Raw genomic sequence first — 21,972 nt, 5'->3', positions numbered from 1 at the left:
CCATTTGTGGTCAGGGTGAATCCCAGAGGAGCATACATATACAGGTAGTCCCAAGGATGTTAGACGTTATCCTTCGCACCACCATGAGGTCTAGGGTCGTCAAGCAAACCACAAGGAGCTTCCCATTTCACTGGGTAGCAGTCAGATCACTGGTGTTACCCATGGTTCAAACATCTTTTTGCCATGCATAGATGTAGGAACAACTTGACTTTCCTTATGCAACAGGTCTGATCTGCTACTTCAATACTCTATCACCACCACTATATACCTCATGCATGGTAAAAATGACAAGTCAGTAGTACATTAATATTTCCATATAATTTACTAACTCTTTTCATACTGCAATATTTTTCAGTTTCATTTTTCCAAAATATTTGTTGATTAGATTAGCCTAATTTATTTTACAAACTAGTAGTATACTGAAATTTTTAAAATTAAGTAGAAAAAAAAACTATTCAATTGCAAATATTTATTAATAATCAGTGCACAAAATTTAGATATTGTCCAATGCCTCTTCAAAACCCTTTGGCATTTAAACATTACTTTAGAAAATATTTTTGCATTATAAAAATATTATTGTACACATTTAATTCCTTAGTGTTATTCCTGTATAAGAAACATGAAGTGCCTTCATAACAAAATTATTTATTCCAGTTTTTAACACCCTTCTGTACTCTTGTTCACTGAAATCACTTCTACATTGATTTAATTCCTGCAACACCAAACAAAATATGATACTACTACCATAACACCTGGTTTCCAATCATGCAATCTACGTGTTTCTGACACAATCTGTTTTCCTGAAATTAAAGTTTTCCAAAATGACAAATTTTTATAGTAATTTGTATTTTTCCTAAGATACAAACCTGAGGATTTTACACATGGCCAATTAATTATAAACAAGGTGGTTGTTGGTAGCTAGCTAGCAACAGTAGGGGAGGAGCTATGCAATACAGTCATTATGCATTCTATTTTTTGGCTCAGGTAGTAGAACGATGGGTGGCTAGAGCTGGGCCATTTATGTATAGATCTCAGGTTTGTATGTTAGAAAAAATACAAATTACTATCAAAATTTGTCGTATGTTCCTACACGTATGTATACAAACCCATGGTCTTTACATATGGGAGACTTACTCCTTGGTGGGAGGATTCTGAGCAAATCTCTAAACCGACTGGTAGTTCACCTCACTTGGGGCCTCTCATCCTGGTTTCCTGGTTATGTAATAGCAAAGGAGGGAGACCCATGCCTCTGATGTATTGAGTATGTGTGATGTTCAACTCCCAGACTTCTGGGCCTTTTGAACTAATGGGATGAAGCATCACTGATTCTAAGAAAGTCTTGGATGAACCCAATAAAGCTGAAGATAATCAATGGGTTTGTTCATTGTCAGTCCATCTCTCCCCCTGCTAGAGAAAGGGTAGGATTTAAATCTATTAATCCAAATGGAGCTAAATTATAGAACACCTGCAAGCACAACTGTCCAGCATGTGACGGCTTGCTAACCATCCCTCTGCCCACTGGAAGAGGAAGGGTATAAAAGAGAAAGGTAGGAGATCTGTCCCACACACACCTTCTCTTTTGCAGCCGTACACCTTACGCGAGATGCCATTTGTCCCCAAGGGGAGCTGGGTGAACTACATGACTGCTGAGCAGCCACCACAGAACCCAAGGATCTATGGACAATGTCCAAAATAGTAAAAGGGGAGGTGGACGTGGTCTGTCATGACCACATTCCTGTCCTTAGTACCTGTCCAATAGGATCTTCCTGAATGAGAAGGGCAGACCAATGCCCCTGACCTTGCGAAATCTCACCCGAAATGCACTGTTGTCCACTATATTTGATCATTACACAGTCAAAAGAAATGGTGCTCTTGGATATCGTTTCTTGGCCAAGCTGGAACAAACAAGTTGTTGGCATTCAGACTTGAAGGTCAAGTGTTTATAAAGCAGATGGTCACTTGGTAGACACCAGGGCCCATAGATTCATAATGATTGTACTCTGTTGATCACCTAGCAAATCAGACAGAACAGCAGAAAGGCATAAGCCTTGAGACATACCATGGTTGCAAAAGACGTCTCATAGACACCAAGAGCATCTAGTGTTTGCAGTTGGTCACCCATCCAAGTACTGGCCAGACTTAATGTTGCTTAATTTCACTGATTGGACGACAAGCGGTGCTTTCAACATAGTATGACTGTTGGCTATTTATGCATGGGCATAAATAGCCTGAAGGACATAGCTGAACAGTAAGAATTTCATTGTGCCAAGATTGAAGGTCTAATTTGCCCATCTTCTAGGGTTGAACAATCTTCTGGGATGCTGAGGTGTCGAGACCAACTGTCACTAACACCAATCCTAGTGACCAAACTTGTGTCATTACATCCATCTTGCCTGGAATGTGTCTGGTTGACAGCTGTGCTGAGTGTGCTACTGTCCAACCATGCACCTGCACCCTTTTCTTTTTGACTATTGGACTACCCTGGTCCCACTGCTTATCAACATCACAGAGTACATATCCTCAGATCCTGAGGCTTTGAAGAGGTAAGAAGTTCTAGGATATTGAAGTGCAGGTTAGGTTAGGCTAGGCTAGGTTAGTCATGTACCCAACCTAACCTACTGAAGTGCAGGTAACTGCCATACTGGTTGATACCTTGAGACATGAAGTATCTCTGGAGGGGAAGCGTGAAACGACACCCCAAAGGAGATACCTGTCATCTAACCATTAGGCTGAGTCCTGTCCCTCTTTCTCTGAGAGAGGAAGGGAAGGAACAGGGAGTCGCTTGTCGAAGACCAGGAACTCCTTCAATATATACATTGAAAGGAATGAAGAAGCAGTGCATGAAGAATCAGCCTCCCCAGTGACAACCTCGCTGCTGTATCTGTTAGCCTTGGTCTTGCTTGGGTGAGAGTTTGGACTTCTCAGGGCCATACAAGTCACAGGCTGTGGCCAAATCAGAGAAGTTGGTCTTGTCCTAGAGATGCTGTGAATGAGAGCTCGCCAGGACCAATTGATCATCGATATACATCAGGAGATGTACCATGAATGAATGTGCCCTAGTCAAAGCCAAGGTGAGAAGTCATGTGAATACTTGGGGAGAGGTTGAAAGCTCACAACAGGGATAGGCATGAAACCATCTGCTCTGAAGGGGTATGAAGTCTCCCTGGGAAATGAAGCAGAGAGACTTGCGGTAGAACTGACAGGTGAATAGTACTGGAAATACTTGTCCCTCAAATCCAACGAAGGAATCAAGTCAAACTCCCTAATGGTTGCAAGTATAGAGCAAGTCATTTCTTGAGCAGTCTGTTGAAACGGGTCAGAGAAAAAATATCTATGACTGGTTTCCAATTGCCCATCACTTTCTCTTCGAGAGAAGGACAGCTGAAGAAATCGGGACCCGGACTGTTACGATTTCCACAGTGAATTCATTTAGCATCGCCTTCAATTTCTTCACAGGGATTCTTTAGCAAACTGGAATGATCCTACCGAAGGATGACTACTATCCGGGTTTCAGCCACTGTAATATGAGTTTAAGGCTACGGACACTCCCCGCCATCGGCTACAAGTGGGGAGGAAAGCCGTCTTAGCATTTTATCCCTTCCTCTCATGGGAAAGGAAGGGGATTTTTGAAAGGGACAACTTCAATTACTTCTGTGGTCTAAAAGGGACCGAAGAACTTCATTGACATCTCTCAAATATATTGCAAAACTTGATTGTACACATGCCGCTGATGTTTCTACCTGGTACACCTGGTTCCCTGTATACAGTGGTCTCCCCCATATTCGCGGGGGATGCGTACCAGACCCCACCCACGAATGTGTACCAGACCCCCCCAACGAATAGTTGGAACCCCCTATAAAAACAGTTAAAACAGCCTATTTTGTTACTTAAAACTCAAGAAAAAGTCACTAAAAATGTTTATACCTGGCTTTTTTAAGAGTTTTATCACAAAAAGTGCATTTTATGAAATTGATAAAAAAACAGGAGTTTGTGGATATTTCTCACAGAAAAATACAGGGAATAGGTGAATTTCCTACAAATCATGGGGGGGATACGTTCCAGAGAGAAATCTGCGAATCTGGAGAAAGCGAATACGGGGGCCCCACTGTATACCCATACACGAATCAGAACTGACAAGTCTTGAACATTGACACCATAACTTCCAATGAATCCAGTCGACTTTACAACTGAGTCATCAAGGGGGGTTGAGGGAACCAGAGAGGGAGGCGTAGTATACTTTTGAGCCAATCCAAAGACTCGACAATAGAAGAAGGCTGCAGATGATTTGTGCAAAATGGAAAAATGAGATGATACCCTTACAAGTCCTGGAGAACGGTCACATTTACACAACCGTGAAGAATGCTGCTACGAGAGAAGCAAACCCAGCCAGGGATCATCTCTTACCCAAATGGAATGGTCTCAATCACGCAAGGGCGGCCAGGGCTACCCTTCAGAAGCAGTGTTGTTTCACTAGGGCCTCCAGTCCATCTTCTTCATGGCTGTGGCCTCAATCTTCATCCAATGAAGAGCACCTGCAGAAGAAGACACTGCAACTGCACGCTTTCAGGAAGCTGGAAGTTGGTTATCAACACAACACCCAAAGACGAATGGCCATGTGGCCTGTCAGAGGCACAGCCATCCATAAGGTCTACATAAACTTAAACTGCAGTCAGACATGTATGGGGATTCGAAGAAACCAGTGCTATCAAAGCTGGAACTACCCCAGCTCTGGAAGAGATTCAAGTACAAAAGTTGAGGAGGAGCAACTTAACAAATATTCCTAGCCTACCCATAGAATATTGAAGTACCTGCGGATAAATATGGTCAAGAACGGTCGTTAACTATAGCAATGATGGCTGTAAAGGTGTGGAAGAACGATTCTGGAACGATCCTGTTCATTCAGATGTAGTCAATACCAGAAAACAAACATTAGCCACTCCAAGAAGATTGCTGCAATATGACGAACATGAGCATAGGGAGCAGTGCCATGGAAAAGTCGATGGTCCTGTTCACAACAACGTGAATGAGGGTGGCTGTGATAAACGTCTCACAGATGTGTCAGCTAACTGTCCACACAATCGTGGTAACAGGAAACATCCTCTGAAGAGTGATCCATCCACAATGTAACCTTCCCATGAATGTGGGGAAAAACTTTCAGAAGAGCCATCCCATTTTTCCTCTAAACCTCCACGTGAACATGGTTGGGGGCTGGGCCCCGGACATGCCATGCTGTGGTAATTTCCGAGCAAGAATGTGCAGGGATGAAGAAGCATTCATATATACTTGACACACTCAGGCTAAGTAGAAGAGGCTCCAAGTCTTTGTCTATAAACAGGGGAGCACATAATGAGGGGATAAAATCAACAAAAACAATCAAGTAGAGTTGTTTTTTGGTTATGAAACACTTGTAAGAGAGGACACAGCTGTGCAACATTTGTGCAGTTGCACTTCTTTGGAAAGCAAACCTTCAGCTAAAGACATTCGACAAATTGCAGCAACGTCATAAAGTCAAGGCCATGCAACATTGCTCCGCTGATTGGACATGTCAATAGCAAAGCTTACTTCTACCCCAGGCCATCTCTCTTCCTCCTCAGTCTTACAACATGATACCAAAGAAACAAGCGTGCAACATTGCATGGCAGTGTATTCTCCTTTCCTTGGAGAGCCTATCTTCAGTTAGATATGTCTGGAATACTGTGGTGTCATCGTTGAAAACAGCAACCTGCGATTGTTCCTGGAGATTTGTAGGGAAGAGAAAGCACAAGAACGTTAGGAACTCTCGTTCTAGCACTAAAAATATGTTTGGTCACAATCTGCAGGACAACGGAAGGAAGGGGAAAAAAACAATCTGGGCAGGAGCTGCATTGACGGGAGACACGTTCAAGGAGGTACAACCGGGGAAGAGGCAGCCATGGCCTACAGCAAAAGATAAAGGTGAAGGCTCAACTTCTATTGCATATCCAACGTCGAATGCATGGAGGGGTGAAGTAGCTCTTGAACCTACGAACACTGCAACAACGTTCACACACCCATGAACTGAGGTCGACTGGCTAAATGCAGCTGTTGGCTGTCTTTACAATGGTGTGTTGTCTTTCTACAATACTGTGTATCCCTCCTTAGGGCAATGGCCTATCAAACGTCTCTTGAAAGGACAAGGCAGAAGATGAAAGACTGCGAAACAGCATACGACGACTACGGATGTAAAGGCGGCAATGAAAAACTTCAAGAATAGCAGTCCCAGGACTCCTCATCATCCAGAGGAGGGGGAGGGAGAGTAGGAATGCCCAACTCCACTCCACTCCACACCCCACCTCCTCCCAGGATTGAGCATCAACCATAAACAGGAACTGGGACAGGTACACCTACTGGGTCATGGAGACAACTTGCCGGATCCGGTATACTCTGTCAAAGGGTCCTGCAACATCAATCTCTGCTTCCTCCTCGTACTAGGCGAGAGGGGATTCCATGCTCGAAGGCAAACAGTGGCTCTTGTACAATGGGTTATGACACTACACCACCGTAGCAAGAGAACCCACCTCCATCTCAAGCCTCTCAAGCTCTACAGCATCTGAAAAACTAAAACACTACAACAATCCATGTAATTGTGTAGCTGAAATAAAAATCCCTGCTTGTTTCAGAGAGAAAATATGAACAAACAGAGAAAAGTTTTAGAACAAGGATGTTCGGTAAAACAAGGTTGAAAAGGTGTCTAAAAATGTATTGGAGGCAAGAGGCAGGCCTTCCCCTTTGGATGGGAGAAAGGCAAAAGACGAATAAAAGAAACACCATGGCTAAGACAAGAGTTAGGTTTGCATTATATCAAAGGTAAAACAAGTTAGAGAGAATATCAAAGAGAAAGGCTCATACGAGCTAAAACAAATTATAACTATGAACAACTATGCAGGAAGAAAGAGCAAAGAAAACTATGTGTAAACAGAATAGAACACGTAAGATTGAACAGAGTAGAACTTGTTGTAGGATTCCAGTAATTCTCAAAATATCTCAATACAACAATTATACTAAAATATGAAAAGAATGGAGAAGAATTAAGTTGAACAGCAGGCAGCAGAAGAGACAAGTACTACAGTCAAAAGGAAAAATGAATGTGTACCAAATGGATGGCAGAGCTCCCTCCCCTAGCGTTGGTACCCAACCATCAATAACCTCCTTGATTTTAGTTAAATGGCCGGTTCTAGCTTGCACTGAAAGTAAACCCCATATGTAAAGACCGAGGGTTTGTATATGTATTGGAACAATTAAATATTAAAGAATCCAGTATTACAAGTTCCTGATACCTACTAGGCAAAGAACAAGAAGAGCCTTTATTAGGCTCAGAGGTCTGGGTAATCTAATCCTTTTATAATAAAAATAACTAGGCAAAGAATACCAATAATTATTTATTACACTTTTACATCCCTCTGAGTATAGAAAGGTAGAGGGAGAACATATTAATATTAAGACTGAATTTGACAATCTAAGATGCGGTGACATTCAAGATAACTTCATCTGTCATTGCCTCACATCTCTCTGTTTAATGAGAAGTGAAAAAATATATATTAAGACAATTTCTGGGAATCTAAGATGCAGTCATATTCAAGAAAACCTCACCCATCAATGCGTCCCATCTCTGATTAATGAGAAAAGAAATTAAAAAATATATATTAGGACTGAATTTGTGGCAATACAAGGTGCAGTCATATTTGATATGACATCATCCATCACTGCCTCAGTCACATTTGAAACATACTCCACATCTCTAAAATTGCCTTGCACTTAACCGATATGAATGGAATGCTAATCTTATAGTTATATATTTGGTGTAAGTACATGCTCATGATTCACAGCTTTCCAGAGCCATCGCTCGCCTCACAACGACTAGTTAAATATTGCAACATAGCATTCCAGTAACTTCATTCTATTCCTTTCTTCCTTCAGCCATTTCATAGGAAGACTATGTCCTTGAACTTTAAGCTTAACTTTAGTCATTATTAAAAAAAATGTTTAATAATGCAGTTTCTTGTACTTACAAATACCTTACCTAATTTCATACAAAGTTGTTTCATACAGATCTCTTGAAGTAAAAGTCTGAAATTTCACTTACTGGAACATAAACACAGTCTACTTTCCAATATTAAATCTGTTCACGAAGAATAAATCAAATTCAATTTCTCAAACATAAAACAGAAAAAAAATTGTGAACGAAAAAAGAAATTTCTTTGCATTTAAAGTACAAGCATTTGTAACTCTACATCAAATTTATTTCTTTATTGAATCCACTGGACTGTCATTTAATATTTCTAATACCATTAAAAAATCAAATACTGTAGTTATCACACAAACTCAGTGTATAATGAGTGGCAACAATCCTCTCAAAATTACAAAGCACAAATAATGACTGTAAAGAATTATGAACAAAAATCATGAATTTCATTTGCAAGTGGGAATGCAAAATTAAATTTCAAAATTAAAGCTCTCAGATAAATCTATGGATAAAAGAATATATATGAATAGGTCAGAATTCTAAGCTATGTACATTATCATCTAGTATTCCAATAATTCTACACTAATAACTTTGAAATGTGACAAAAGCATTAGTACGGCAGGCACTATCATACAGCATATAAGCAAGATGCAAATGTCTCATATATAAATTTGGATTCACACAAAAGTATATCAGCTAGTTAATATGGTAGTAAATTTAAAGAACAGAATAAAGAAAGCAAATCTTAACATTGTTGCTCTTGAAATAAAGTACTTATCAATTATTCAAAATGAGAGAATCACACTACAGGCAGCCCCCAGTTATCGGTGGGGTTCCGTTCTTGGTGGGGTGCTGATAAGCGAAAACCGCCATCAACTGAAACTCGCAATTTATGGTGCGGTGTTTCGGTTAATGGCATCTCCATTAGGTATGTTATGGCACCATAACTCTATTATTGGCATCTTATGGCAACGATAACTGAAACTCTGCCCATTATGGCGCCATAAAACCGGATCGCCATTCACAGAGTCCGCCGATAACCGGGGACTGCCTGTACTATGGCATTTATAATAGTTTGAAAGCATGGTAAAGTAAACTGTGCTGAGCTGCACAATAAAAATAACCTTTTGAATTTTTACTTCATGAGCAAACTGCAGATATTTTGTGCAAGTCTATCCAAATGTTACAGTTAAAAGCCTCATATCATCTACAGTACTTTTACTCCATCAACTGTGATATGCAAAATGAAATCTGCTAACTTCATTTCCACAAAACCCATCAAGTGATGTCATTGACTTAACTTTTTTAATACTGTAACTGCATTGGAGGCTCAAAACTCGGATCATGAGTCATTAAATAGATAATGTTTAATGATACAGATCATTATAAAAGAATAAGACGTTTTTACCTTAAAGGAGTATGAAAAAATATAAAAAAAACAATACTGTTCATAGAAATTCACCCCTTTGGATACAAATCAAATTTCACAATTCTTCTTGCAACCCACCTTTTACAAAAATGAAGACGATAATATTCATTTTCAGAAAACAGCTCATTCTAACAATTTTACAGTTTTACTTGTAGCTGAATTTGTAGAGCATCATTAGATAGGATGTACACACAACAAAAACATCAGTAATAGGCTTTAGGCATCACCCTAGGAACTTGCCAAACCTGCTATTTAACAATATGTAAACTCAGATGGTAACAGAACAGCTTGTAATAATAGTAACTGGAGCACATTCAATCATGACAATCCAGTAGATAAATAGTACTGTATCATGAATTTACGGGGGTGTTAAGGTGTACCAAATGCTGCTGAAAGTATTCAAGGACTTGAAAGACCAGCTTAACAATTATATATAAAATTTTGTGAAACTCTACAGCCAAGCTTCCACATAAACACAGTCCAGAATTTTGTGAAATGCTACAGCCAAACTTTCACATAAACACAGTCCAGAAGTTTGTATTATCATGCAGTAAAATCTGTTACTTTGAAAAGTTTATGCTGCAAAATCTGTTACTTTGACAACTTTAAGTTGAATACTTCCCATCAGAAAACTTTGCACTCGTTTAAGTACTTCATTCAATTTCTGTTATTGCAATTATGCAAATAAAAATACAAATACTGTACTTCAATGTCTTTTTGGCTGGGCTTCCAAAATTCTTTAAGAGGCAGTTTGTCATAAAAAACAGTTAATACTTTCTGATGTGATCTACATCTATATATACAAGATGTCCACTATTCAACTTCAGCCTCCCTGACAATTCATTTAGAATGGACTTGAAAAGCATCACAAAGTAACTTCAACAAAAATCAAATTAAAATTTCTCACATTTTTTCTAAGTTGATTAATTCTACTTATATCTACTAGACAGCCAGTGTAGTGGACTATTGATGACCCATACAAGATCAATGCCTAAAATTAAGTAGCTATTTATACTATATTCTTCACAGTGACATGATACATATACATTTGAAAACTACCATGTAATTTTTATTTCATATGAATGGATAATTAAAACTTATTTGAAAAAGCTGCCAATCTGGAAAAATAATACAAATAATAATTTGATATTTACAAATCTTTTATAGCATTCATTCAGATTGTTACCAAAAATATTAAAAAATATAATTCCAGTTTTAAACTTTCAACTACTGTACCTATATAAGAAAAAGTAACTCCTGATGCCATAGTGCACCTTATACAAATTAACTTTCATAAAATTATATTTAGTACTGATAATTTTTTCTGCGACTATTGAACTTTTTAACAGCACAACTATCCCCACACTTACAAATTTAACAATAATTCACATAGTACTAATTTACACTTTTTTTAGAAAGGTCCTTTAGTTTACAACCTTTCATGGTAGTATTTTAACCCTACAATAACTTTTAACAACCTTCATTACCATACAGAAGTATTTTGTATTTTTGCTCCAATTAACCATGCATTATTGCCCTTATTATACTGGTAACACATGACACACCAGTAGTAACAAAAGAGGCTTAAAGTGCTTCAAATTCAACAAATTGATCAAAAAGGCCACATTTTTATAAAATAGCTACACCCTTAGCATATACGGAACTACAGAGTACTATTAACTAACCTTTCTGCAAAGGCTGTATGCAAAATATCCTTATAACTATTATGCCAATTTCTTTAGGTTGCAATACAGTGCTGTATAAGTAACTGTCACTTCAAGAAAAAAAAAACTAACACTACCTCTTCAAATATCAGCCTTGAATATCCAAGGTGCCATTTTCCTCATTTCCATATCAACACTGATGAATTTTCTCTTAACAGTGTATAACTTCCCTAAAAGGGTAAGCAATTTTATGACCATTTAAGTTGGCTGCAATTTTAAGCTCATAACCAAACATAAAATAACTACTTATGATCTAAAGAAAATGGGAACTGTCCTTTTTTGTTTGTAATATAATAAAATTCTAACTTCACCCCTGAGGAACTTTATTTTTGAAACAGATAAAAGGTACGCTAGTACCCAGACACTAAAATTCAACTAATAAGAAACAGCACAAAGTTTTTAATAGCTTTAGATTTTCATTGTCACAAAGATGTACTCCAAATATTAAGCTTTGTAAAAGCCATAGTGTAGTATACTCAAAGCAATATTTCCCTAGAATAAAGGAACTTATTCACAGTCTTAATTTATCTACAAGTAAGGAATTATGAATAATTACTACTAGTTTTATCAGACAATGAAACCAACTCTTGTACGATTCTTGTTTCCACACGACAGTCTGGAGGCATTTGTGAAACTGTGTTTCATAAAGGAGAAAAGCTAAATAGTATTAGCACCTACTGCAAAAACCAATAAAAAAGTATTTTAGTATTTGTCTAACCAAGTGCTGTAATTCACTAAAATTACTAAAGTAATTACATTTATGTCTACTGCATTACTTCTACTTTTAGTTAAAAAAAATATTAAACCCCATGATCATCACTTTTAAATGGTTGTATGCCCTCTTATTTTACACCTGACATAATTTTTGATAACTCCAAAATTCCCAAAACATGACATCCCGTATGCCAGTGTTACCATACCTAGTAAATTATATTTCTATCATACATATTCTCCCTCTTAATAATAATAGCTGCTTTTTCAGTATGCTATATTCAACAAGCATTTATACTGAAATATAAATGAATGCCATCTGGACGGTAGTGAAGGCCTACTGTTCTAAGCAGACCCCACTCTTGACTAATCCAACAAAAAGACTATGGTAAAAAATTTAGTTGATAAACCTGGTCAAGTTAATTTAACCACAAACAATGACATGAAGAAATGCATTAAATGCAGCTGTATGGTGAAAAGGACGAGCAGTTCCTTTCATAATATTTTACAAAAGCTAATTACTTGAACAAGCTCAAATTTCACTTGATACTTATGGATGCATTCAAAGCTTACAGTTAAATTTGTGGAATCCTTAATATTGTATAATACTACTATATTATTTGATATGTTATAAGTAAAAAACAATTGTATTAATGTATGTAGTAAGCATATTGTATAAACCTTAAAGAAAAGAGTTTAATCTGCCCTATAAAATATGCAGCTAATGAAAAGGAAAAATTGTTTAATACTGTGCCTGACCTTCCAATTATCCACTTCACTCTTCTTGGAGTTAAAATTCTACAAGTATCATGGAAAACTAATTACAGAAAAAATAACTTTAAAATACATTCCAAAAACACAACATAATGGGTACTTTCATACAATACCTCAAGTTTTACATACTTTTTATAAGGGAAAATCAATGGAAATGGTGATCCTCAATGGTCCCTTTTCAATGGTAAAATATAGATATCAGAACTCCCCAAGCCAAACCTTGAGAGACTTGCAAATATGTTACTTAGCAAATATGTTACTTAATATATAACCTTACTGCTAAGTGTTAAAATATAACTCTTAGTGTAAATGTAAAAAAAGCTTTGGTTGAAAAGATGTAAAAAATATATAAGCTTCTAGTAAAAGAGGAAAAAGTAATTTGAAGGTATAATTTTCTTGAACTCCAAAACAAAGATTATTTTTCAATAACACCTCACTTTCAAATGTGGGTGACATTTTACTGATCATAAAAAAAAGAGCAATTCATAACCCTATATTATGCCCATATTCAATTCCTGAAAGTTTACCAGTCTTTTGTTTACCAAACAGAAGGTAGTTTCTCCCCACATTACCTGGATCCACAGGTGAGCATCAGCCAATAACCTTACCATCTGCTAAGCTGTGATGCTCTTAACAGCTCTACTCTTGTTCCCTATGTGTTTTATTTATAGAGGGGCCACTCTACCAGCACTGATTACCAACTATTTTTCCATTGTCCATATTAATCACCATATATCTACATCCTTTTTTTATGATAGTGCTTTTAGTATGTGATTAGAGGGGTGATTTCTTTCTTATATCAGGTACTTTCAACTCACCAAGATCACCAGCTCTGTTAGATGCAGTTTCTGCTTCATTATGGTCTATTATTCATGAGTTTTGTGTGACTCTTAATTAATTACTACTGTATTTATTTTGTTAACATTTTCTAGGTTATATTTTGCTGATAAATAGGCATTAGTATTTACTATACAAAATTACTTTTTCAAGGCTTACTTTCCCAGCATAAGCAATCAGTTTCTTTTCTGTTATTTTCTGTCGTAATTTTATTTTCTGTTTTACATTCAGGTACGGGCAAATGCCGTAAGGCTCCATTATTTAATATGTTGGTTCTCTGACCTTATGGTTAAAAGGATTCAATTCAGATTTTCACATATTCAGTCCACTGGTACTGTTTGCAACAATTAATTATTTTGACAAAATTTTGCAGTCAAAATACTTTTATAACAATAAATTAAACTCTAGCTATTAAACTTTAAACCATCAGTTTCACCGAATTTTTTGAGATATGAACCTAAAAGTTTTAAGAAAATATCAAGAGAAAAAATTGCTTTCTGTGTGCACTAACTTTAAACTGTGACAGGCAAACAGATGAGACATGAACATGACATAAAATAAAATTTTATATATACTTACCAAATAATTACATTGCTGTTAGTACCTACTACTAATCACTATTTAAAACATCCTGTGCTTTAAATAGTTATGCTATGTGAAAGTTTTAGGTAAATAAAAAAATATCTGGGTGTACATTTGCAACTTAAAAGTGTTTTAATAATTTACTGTATGCAAATTACACCGTTAATATTCGAAATGGGATAGTTATTATTTTTTAACGTAAGATGCCTTTTCGGGATGGCGAATGGAACAGCCAGAGGCAAATTCCATTAAACATATGCTAAACCAAGTTACGTTATATCATATCTGGCTAAAACGCACTCTATAAAAATTGCCGATTCCCACATTAACAGGGGATGGGAAACATGGACTAAAACTATTCAGTAACACTTGGTAATGGAGAGGCATTTTTACACAGAAAATTAGCCAAAATTAGTGAAATGCTTGTTGTAACCTTACCTAGTGAAAGAGCTACAGCAGGAGGATACTGCCTCTGGTCATTGATCATCTTGACCTGTAGTGGTGCAGCAGTAAAGCCGAGAGCTGCCTCTACTTTAGTGGGGCTTTGTAACAAAGCATCAAATCAAAGAAATGCCCTTACCCCGGGCGCACAACAATAAACTAACCGGAGATAGAAGTTACCTACACTTCCCATAGAAACCAAAAAACAACCATACAGAGAGACAATGACTGGTGGGTACTCCAGGTACACTGTGACTCCCCCAAGGCTTCCCATAGCTCGATCAACTTAATCAAGGTGAAGAGATAGAGAAACAGAAGATATACTCCTATCCTTCCTCACAATACCATGCCAGCTAAGGAAAACGGTTCTAACGTACTAGTTTTCATACACTGCTTCCACATCTCGTAAATAATGTGACGCAAACACAGATCTACATTTCCAATAAGTAGATTGGAGAATCATGGAAAGCGTCATTGCCAATGAGGTAGGCATTGCTTTAACCTAATGGGCGTTAACCTTAAACAAGGGTAAAAGATCCTCCGGAATGCCCTTGTGTGCCTCAGAGATAACTTCTCTAAAGAAAAAGGAAAGAGCATTCTTGGATAAAGGGCGTAAGGGGTTCTTCACCGAATATCAGAGGTTATGAGAAGAACCTCTGATCATCTTAGTCCTCTCCAGGTAACACTTCAAAGCTCCCCTTGATCTGACAGCCCAAGAATACTAGTCAAATTCTTGATGGCAAAACAACGAGGCCAGGGATTAGATGGGGTTTCATTCTTTGTTAAGAAACCTAGAGTAAACATGTCTGTCTAGAGCTTGTAACTCGCTAACTGTTTTGGGCAGTGGCCAAAGTAATAAAAAAGTAGTTTTCTTTCCCACCGTTATCCCTACATTAAGGGGTCGGTTGCCTGATATGCCTTCTCCACTGCCCTCTATCAGAGGCATCATCCTCCACCAAACCTCTTCACTCCATATCTTCCTTCACTTTACCTCGCCATCTAATTCTCTGTCTTCCTCTCGATCTTCTTCCTCTAACAGGTTCCTTCCTAGCTCTCTTCACTCCCCCCTTGTCACCCATCCTCAACACATGCCCATACCACCTCAATCGTGACTTATTACCTCTGTAATCTTTACTAAGCCTGCCTGCCCTTGTTATTTTGTCATTTTTCAATCTCTCAAGCAGTGATATTCCCATAATCCACCTCAGCATTTTCATCTCTGTTCTCTCAAGCTTTACCTCCTCTTTTCTTCTTAGAGCCCAAATTTCCGATCCATAAATTAACACTGGTCTCATCACTGTGCTATAGATCTTGGCTTTTGGCTTGATTGGCCTTTTCTTATCATATACTACTCCCGCTACCTCTCTCCACTTCCCCCACGCAGCTTTTATCCGACTGTCAACTTCAGCCTCACATCCGCCCTCTTGGCTTAAAGTAGATCCTAAGAATTTAAACTTTTCCACCTGTTTTATAATCGAGCCTCTTCTTTCTTGCATTATTATTCTGATTCTGTCTTCCCTACAGCTCACCAAAACTTTGTTTTATTCACATTCACCTTTAAGCCACCCCTCTCTAAAGACTCCAGCCATTCTCCAACCCTTCTCTGTAGGTCTTCCTCATTTTTAGCATTAATCACCAGATTCTCAGCTACTTTGTCCCACAGCTTTGTCAAATCTCTCAAGAAGAAAAATGAATGGCCTCAAAAAGGAACCTAAAAGCGCCAACAAAGGACTACGTCTAGGTTCCACGACACTGTAGTAGTCATGGCTTGTTTCAAATTACTGAATGTCTTAATTAAGTCGCTAATAATCTGACTCTCCGCTAAATTTAGGCCTCTATGCCCAAACACAGAGTTCAACATAGCTCCATAGCCTCATTTGTTGACATTGCTAGGCCCTTAGAAGATCTTAGAAAGAGTAAAAAGTCTGCTATCTGCATCAGAGAGGTCTTAGAAGACGAGATATTACACCCTCAGCACCAGGAGTGGAAGACTGACCACTTAGCCTGGTACATATACTCTGAAAGAGGATTGCAGTCTGCAATTAGCAATAGCTTCTGCAGCTGCTTTTGAAAATCGTTTCGCTCTGACAAGCTTCCTGACAGTCTGAAGCCTATCAGAGCGAGAGAAAACAAACTTCAATGAAACTGATGGAAGTGTAGCTGCTTGAGTAAACTTTGTTGATGTGGAAGTAGTCTGGGGAAGTCTATTAGAAGTCCAAGATCAAAAAACCACTCCTTCTGTGGCCAAAACGGAGCTATGAAGGTCATGGTGACATTGACATGAGACTGGAACTTGTTGATGACTCCCCTCACCATGCTGAATGGAGGGAAGACATAAACATCCAGGTTGGACTAGTCCTGGATTATCACATCCGTTGCCCATGCCAGAGGGTCCAGAACAGGTGAGCAGAACAAGGGAAGATGGTGATTCTTCGACATCACATACTGTCAACAGCTTTCCCCACTGATTCCTAAGTCAGTGCACCCCTGTGGATTCAGTCCATACTGTCGGTAGAACCTGTTTGCAATGGCTCAATTCCTCCACTATGACATTTAGCCTGCCTTGAATGAAGCAGTTGATGATCTTTGTAAGGATTGATTGGGCCCAAAGCAGAAGGTCCTTGGCCGCCTTGCAAAGGGAGAATGAATATGTACCTTCCTGATTCTTTATGTAGGTCAGGGCTGTCACGTTGTTGGAGTGTACAACGATGGTCTTGTCGTACTTTATCGACACAAAACTTTGCAGGGCCAGATGCACAGCCTTGATATTGATGTGGAGCCTCTTCTCTTGAGGCCACATCCCTGTGACTTCCAACTCTTGAAGATGTGCTCCCCATCCCAGATTTGAAGCGTTGGAGAACAAGAAGAGGTTTGGGCTCAATGAGAGCAGTGACTTCCTGACTGAAAATCTCCCTTCTACGAGCCACCACCAAAGATCTTCCTTGACCTCGGCACTGATCAGGAAGACAAAAGAGTCCGGGAGAGTCTTCCTGCACCAGCTGGCCTTTAGGTGGAAATGGAAAGGCCTCGAATGAAGTCTTATTAAAGAAATGAACTTCTCTATCACAAAATAATGCTCAGAAAACTCATCCATTACTTTGCGGAGCAGGGCTGGAAAGCGAGGAATTTCCGAACCATCTGGAGGCAAGAAAGCATCCTTTTCAGGGATGGAAAAGCCCAAGAGTCGATCCTCATCCCTAAATTAAGAAGCAACTGACTCGGGACTAACTGCAATTTCGGGAAGTTGATCAACAGGCCCAGATCCTGGGTAAGTCAATGAGTTGGAGCCTTTTTTGCTGGTGCTACTTACTGTATGAATTTTGTCAGGTTACCGTCGCATGAAAAATTTTGGCATCATTGTAACCCAATCAAACCCTTTGTTTTTCTTCATTCATTATAACCTGCTCACTTTTAGCCGATAGCCATGGCTCTAATTAAAAAGGAAATACTTCAAATGTGAAGCTTAAGCACTGTATGTTGCCTGCTAAAGACAAGGTTGAACTTCTGAAAAAAATTGATAGCATGTGCCTGTGAGAAGCTTGTGAATTTTATTATAAAGCATTGGCTCTATGTCTTTTAATTATATCAAAATCATGATTCAAGGAAACAATGTATACACAGAAAGCAAGAAGAATGGAAAAGGTTTCAAACTAGATTGAGTTCTAGTGAGGTGGGCTAGGCTACATGTGAGTGAGGGTGTTGAGAGATGTGAATATTCTAGATAGCTTGATAGCAGTTCACAGCAAGATCAGCTGACTGACAACAATGGATGGAAACAAAAGATAAAGAAACAAGTACCAACAGCTGATTGGTAAAATACACTTGAAAGGATGTGCATATGTACATACTCAATACTTAATGGTAACCAGCAAGATCAGCTGATGTAAAACAATGGAAATGAAAAAAGAAATTCTAGTTAATGACTGTTAAAATATACCTGAAGTCAGGAACAAAATTACAACACAGTCAAACCTTAGACAGAGTTAAATTTTCCCATAAGGAATCATGGGAATTGGATTAATCTGTTCTAGATCTCCAAATATACAAGCAAATGCATTTTAACTCAAACATAACAAGCCTAACATGCAAAAATTAAGCAAAAAAAATTGCAAAGTAAATACATGCAATAAATGCACATTTGTTCCCATTTTACCCATCATTGGAAGAGTTGATGGTGTGTTTGGTAAGTGGTGAGAAACATGAAGATATATGTTATTATTTGGAAGGGGAGTCCACTTTTCTTGAAATGGGTAACAACTGTGCGTCTGACTTTTTCTACGTATGTCTTCTTGAGATTTACTGTTTCTTTCTCACTAAAAACCTGTCCAATGATGTCCTTTGTTGTTTTTTTCTTTTGCCTGAATTTTAAAATATTCTTTTAGTGAGGGATAGCAATGTCAATCATCAGTTTTATAACACAACTTGCTTCAGCTTTGTCAGGGTGATATTTTTCAACAAAACTTTGCACTTCATCCCATTTTGCACATATTTATTAATGAACTAAAGACATGCTACCTCTACTCTGGAGACAATTTCTCAGGTGTTGCCTGCTGCTGCTACCTGTGAATGTCCAGCAGGTCTCCTGTGGTAAGTGCTGCTTTATGCGCCTAAACTAATCCCTCTATATCATAATCAATGATCTCCAAGCCCATGAACTTGTCCACACACACAATACCCTCCACAACAGGGTCAGCTCTGCTGGTATCACTAGCCTACTTGGAAGCCATGATGACTTTGTCCTTGAATAAAAAATAACACACAAAGACACAGTCACAGTTCAGCTGAGATGTGTACTGAGCAAGAACCACGTGCAGACTGAGCCCTCTTTCAAAAGAATTTTCTTCTGACTATAGTTATTTACAATAAATGTACGCTGTGTAAATGAGAGAGTGAGAGTTGATTACAAGTTAGACTCTCGATACAACATGGTAAAGCATAAGATCGCCTAATGAAAAACAATGGAAATGAAAAAAAAGAACCCTTAGTTCCTGATAGTTATAAGACACCTAAAATCAGTGACGAAAATACAATAACTTTTATTTTTAGAAAAATTAATAAAACAGCATTTTCTTCTGTACAACTAGATGCACATAAGTAGATGTTTTTAAAGGGAATTCAGGAATGGGGAGAGGAGGGTCATCAGCTGACAAAAGAGAATGACTGGCTGTTTCATGTGTGTAGCACTGCTAGGAAAATAGAACTTTCACAATATGAAAGATATATAACTTAAATTGCATTTGTTTCAGTGCCACTGACACCCTACTGGTCCCAATGATGTTGGATTAATGATTAATTACCTGTATGTGATTAATTGAACCTTTGTGATACAAAGTATTTCAGTAAAAAAGTTATTCCATACAACTCCATTAATTATATAGTGAGTGCCCTTATCCCAGTCCTTGAATCTTGCTGCCTAACTTTTGATTTCTATGAAAGTGAAGTTACTGGCCAAAACTCACCTGTAGATCCAAATGGCACATGCATGGATAACACACTTCTTTCTGACAAACATTTTGTAATAAAGATGGTTTTTGATCAATATAATCACTGCAGAAACAGGGTTTATGTTTATGGTTCAAGCTACCTTCATTTTTCAAATAATTCCATAATTTAAGATATTCATAGTTTCCACATATTTCATAGTTTAACAAAAATTATACCAACATTTCTTTACCTTTCTATTATTCATATAAAAAAAGAAGTACAAAATGAAATACAAGTGGTGGTGGTTATCTCATAACATAGTAAAGTATACATTTTGAAATTCTATATACTGTATATAACAAAAATAAAAGCTACCTACAGTCAAGTATGAATGTTGATTTTATGGACCGACTCAAATTGATAGTACTTTAATTATATAAAGAGCCTTATATAATTAAAAATACAAGAGGGGGGGATGGAGCCTTCTTAACATCCTTAAAAACTAAATTTGTAAGTTATGATAGGGAAAAAGGATTTATGAACAGAGAATAGAATATACCAATATTATCATTACTAGGAGCTGCATCCCTCTGTGACCTGTTGTAATTAAATACTGGTAGTAATACAATGGCAGCATTCTAACCTGGGATGTATGACCCCTTGTTGTAAAGCAATGCAACCACATTTTAATAGGAATACTGACCTGCTTAAACTAATGAAGCAAAGACACACAAAAAACAATAAGCTGTTGTGACTACATAATGTAGTCACAGTAACCTAAGTGATTTAAAACAATGATTTCTCACTGTATTTTGACACACATTGACCTGTTAAGATTTCACTGATAGTACTGAGTTCTAATACAACTGATCTTCATGTAGTCTAACATGAATCTGTATAATTCTGGCTTGATGGTCTTTAAGGTTTTGCCCCAGTTTTTTGGCACTGTAGTGATAAAACTGGCTTTCTGTGATTACCACACTAAAAAAATGTGAATGTGATGAACACTTTAATTAGACATAACAATATCTTGCCATTTACTGATCTATAATATCTTTGCAGCCAAAGAATTTCATTTGAATTCAACTGCCAGTGGAAAATTATACAATACACAGTAACAATCACCAATAAATTTCCTATGTTTTTAATTAATAAACATGCTTAAAACCATATTCAGGAAGCCCTGCAAAATTAAGGAACTATGCTCTTGTCTTACTCATCATTATAAGTAAACAATGGTAGCCAATTTCTCTAGATAACAAAAATTACATTTACCACCAAGGGGCACTTAGATTTTGGCAAAAAATTACTAAGACACTGATACCTAGCTTAACATTCTTAGTATAGTTACCCTAAAGAATGAGAGGAATTGCACTCATTACCTAAGGAGCTACATATTAGGAAATATATCTCCATTCTGTAAAATTTTACTTAAGTGTTAAAAAAAAATTGTTCCTCTATGTAGAATTTGTTGGTAACAAATTTCACTCTGACCATGTAAAAATTTGGCAATATCAGTATCAAATGGACAGTAAAGGAGGCTCCTGAGAACACCAATCACAGTATACCTTACATACAACTTTGGACCTTGCTGATATGGTGTCAAAGAATAATTTCGAGATGAAACAATCAATAGCAAAACTTCAGACCTGGAAAGTCTTATTTTGATATACATAAAACCAAAAAATTATATTTCTTACTGTTGCTTACAGCTTTCCTTAGATTTCTCTTTTGAAGGTTTTAATCGACGATTCTTTTCTAGACTTGCAGTGCGCCGCTGACCTTGAATGGGCATATATGGAGGCACTGGGTAGTCATCATCATCCTCAAATACTGAAAAAATAAAATAAAACTTCCTCACCAAGTCATTTAGCTTAGCATATAGCATAATATTTAACAAATCCATTCCCAAAGCTTGCCTAGCCAACTCTCAGGCTGACAGTATACTTGCATGACATAAATGACATATATGTTTCAAATCAATTTTATCTGAGATGACATTAAATTACTAAGTATATTTCTTCTAACTGGTAAAAAAAACAGCAGAAGTTATTAAAAATCAAAACCAC

At 37.5% G+C, this 21,972-nt stretch overlaps 1 protein-coding gene across 2 annotated transcripts in view; it reads right to left on the bottom strand.

Moving 5' to 3' along the window:
* Window positions 1-454: 454 nt before the first annotated feature.
* LOC135205611 (coiled-coil domain-containing protein 50-like) overlaps window positions 455-21,972 on the bottom strand; it is a 224,773-nt gene continuing 203,255 nt past the window's right edge. For both annotated transcript variants that reach the window (XM_064236396.1, XM_064236397.1), the window contains exon 11: window positions 455-21,736. In XM_064236396.1, coding sequence (XP_064092466.1) covers window positions 21,600-21,736 — 137 coding nt within the window. In that variant the 3' untranslated portion in view covers window positions 455-21,599. The remainder of the gene's footprint in view (window positions 21,737-21,972) is intronic.

Source organism: Macrobrachium nipponense, chromosome 24 (genome assembly GCF_015104395.2).
Source record: "Macrobrachium nipponense isolate FS-2020 chromosome 24, ASM1510439v2, whole genome shotgun sequence".
NCBI classification, from domain to species: domain Eukaryota; kingdom Metazoa; phylum Arthropoda; class Malacostraca; order Decapoda; family Palaemonidae; genus Macrobrachium; species Macrobrachium nipponense.
Note: the sequence above shows the minus strand (reverse complement) of the source record. Positions and strands in the feature narration are given on the sequence as shown.